The sequence below is a fragment of the Meleagris gallopavo genome, chromosome 32 (assembly GCF_905368555.1).
Source record: "Meleagris gallopavo chromosome 32, MGAL_WU_HG_1.1, whole genome shotgun sequence".
Classification (NCBI taxonomy): Eukaryota; Metazoa; Chordata; class Aves; order Galliformes; family Phasianidae; genus Meleagris; species Meleagris gallopavo.
Window position 1 is genome coordinate 830,835 of NC_139436.1, and position 3,020 is coordinate 833,854.

General features: G+C 58.5%; 1 protein-coding gene across 1 annotated transcript; it reads right to left on the minus strand.

The window, feature by feature from the left end:
- Positions 1 to 904: 904 nt before the first annotated feature.
- On the minus strand, positions 905 to 1,800 carry LOC104915742 (transcriptional repressor scratch 1-like). Its single transcript, XM_010726664.3, has one exon. It carries the CDS (start codon positions 1,798 to 1,800, stop codon positions 916 to 918), a length of 885 nt encoding a protein of 294 aa, XP_010724966.3. The 3' UTR covers positions 905 to 915.
- Positions 1,801 to 3,020: the final 1,220 nt, after the last annotated feature.

The window sequence follows — 3,020 nt, forward strand, 5'->3', positions numbered from 1 at the left end:
GCCCAGGACGCCCCATAAACAAGGGAACACCACAAATTTGGATCCACATGTGCCCAGGGCACCCCACAAACGAGAGAATACCCCAAATTTGGGGTCCATATGGGCCCAGAGCACCCCATAAATGAGGGAATACCCCAAATTTGGGGTCCACATGTGCCCAGGGCACCCCACAAACGAGAGAACACCCCAAATTTGGGGTCCATATGGGCCCAGGGCACCCCACAAACAAGAGAATACCCCAAATTTGGAGTCCATATGGGCTCAGAGCACCCCACAAATGAGGGGATACCCAAAATTTGGGGTCCATATGGGCCCAGGGCACCCCATAAATGAGGGGATACCCCAAATTTGGGGTCCATATGGGCCCAGAGCACCCCACAAACGAGAGAACACCCCAAATTTGGAGTCCATATGGGCCCAGGGCACCCCATAAACGAGAGAACACCCCAAATTTGGGGTCCACATGTGCCCAGGGCACCCCGCAAACGAGAGAATACCCCAAATTTGGTGTCCACATGGGCCCAGGACGCCCCATAAACAAGGGAACACCCCACAAATGACAGAATACCCCAAATTTGGGGTCCACATGCGCCCAGGACACCCCACAAATGACGGAATACCCCAAATTTGAGGTCCATATGGGCCCAGGGCACCCCACCAACGACAGAACACCCCAAATTTGGGATCCACGCAGGCGCCCATACATGAAGGAGACCCCCAACCACCCGGCCTCCACGTGGAACCCCCAACCTCCGTGCTCCCCAAGCGCCCACCGAACACCCAGAAGCCCGAACACCTCGGCCACCCTCCACCCCCTCCTCCTCCTCTTCGCCCTCCTCGGGGTCCCCCGACATTTTTCACCCCCCCCCCCGCCCCCCTTCCCCCTTCCCTCCCCATCCCCCCCCCCATCGAATCTCAAGCCCTGAGGTTCGGTGCGGCGGTCGGGGCTCCTTTGAAGCAGGCGGACTCGTAGTGCTTGTTCAGGTAGGACTTGAGGGCGAAGGTTTTGCTGCACCTCTTGCACTTGAAGTGCTTGAAGGCCGAGTGGGTCTGCATGTGGGCGCGCAGGTTGGAGCGGTCGGCGAAAGCTTTGCCGCAGTGGGCGCAGCCGAAAGGCTTCTCCCCGGTGTGCGAACGCATGTGGCCCTGCAGCAACCAAGGGCGGCTGAAAGCTTTGCCGCAAACCTCGCATTTGTGCTTCAGGTCGTGGGTCAGGAGATGCATGGCCATAGCCGGCATGGAGACGTAGACTTTCCCGCAGGTCGGACATTTCTTGGCCATTTTGCTATCCAAACTTCGGTGCGTCTGTTTGTGACGGCTCAGGTTGGAGGAGGTGGCGTAGGTTTTGCCGCATTCGCCGCAAGCGTGGCGTTGCCTCGGGGGTCTGGGGGTCGAGGGGGCGGCGGCGGAGCCGTTGGGGGTTTTGCGACGAGAGCGGCCGTCGGTGATGAAGAAGGCGTCGACGGCGTAACCTTCGCTGACGGCCGCGTCGCCGTTGATGTAACCGCCGGCCAATGCGGAGCGCGGGCTGTCGGGGGGGTCCGAATCGGAGGCGGCGAAATCCCCCCCTCCTCGGGTCGATGGGTAGAGGGAGGTCGGTGACGGGACTTTGAGGGGGTCTGCGGTGTCGGCGTCGCCGGGGTAGGAGCTGGGGGCCATGTAGTCGCCGAGGTAGGGGGCTGTGGGGGGGGATGAGGTCAGAAAGGGGGGTGCGGGTGATGAATGGGGGGCCGGGGGCACCCGGGTGATGTGGGAGAAGGGGGAGACCCGCGGCATGCACTGAAAGTCAATGGCACCCATGGGACACCAATGGCACCCACACGAACACAACGGCACCCATGGAACAACAATGGCACCCACACGAACACAACGGCACCCATGGGACATCAATGGAACCCACACAAACACAACAGCACCCATGGGACATCAATGGAACCCACACGAACACAACGGCACCCATGGGACACCAATGGCACCTACACGAACCCAACGGCACCCATGGGACACCAATGGCACCCACACGAACCCAACAGCACCCATGGGACATCAATGGAACCCACACGAACACAACGGCACCCATGGGAAATCAATGGAGCCCACACGAGCCCAATGGAACCCATGGGACATCAATGGCACCCACACGAACCCAACAGCACCCATGGGACAACAATGGAACCCACACGAACACAACAGCACCCATGGGACATCAATGGAACCCACACGAACACAACGGCACCCATGGGACATCAATGGCACCCACACGAACACAACGGCACCCATGGGAAAACAATGGAACCCACACAAACACAACAGCACCCATGGGAAAACAATGGAATTCACACGAACCCAACGGCACCCATGGGACATCAATGGCACCCACACGAACCCAACGGCACCCATGGGACATCAATGGCAACCACATGAACCCAACGGCACCCATGGGACATAAATGGCACCCACACGAACACAACAGCACACATGGGACATCAATGGAACCCACACAAACACAACAGCACCCATGGGACAACAATGGCAACCACATGAACCCAACGGCACCCATGGGACATAAATGGCACCCACACGAACCCAACGGCACCCAAGGGACATCAATGGAACCCACACGAACACAACGGCACCCATGGGAAATCAATGGAACCCACACAAACACAACAGCACCCATGGGACACCAATGGAATTCACACGAACACAACGGCACCCATGGGACATCAATGGCACCCACACGAACACAACGGCAACCATGGGAAAACAATGGAACCCACACAAACACAACAGCACCCATGGGACACCAATGGAACCCACACGAACCCAATGGCACCCATGGGACATCAATGGCACCCACACGAACCCAACGGCACCCATGGGACAACAGTGGCACCCACACAAACACAACAGCACCCATGGGACACCAATGGAATTCACACGAACCCAACGGCACACATGGGACATCAATGGCAACCACACGAACCCAATGGCACCCATGGGACTACAATGGCACCTAC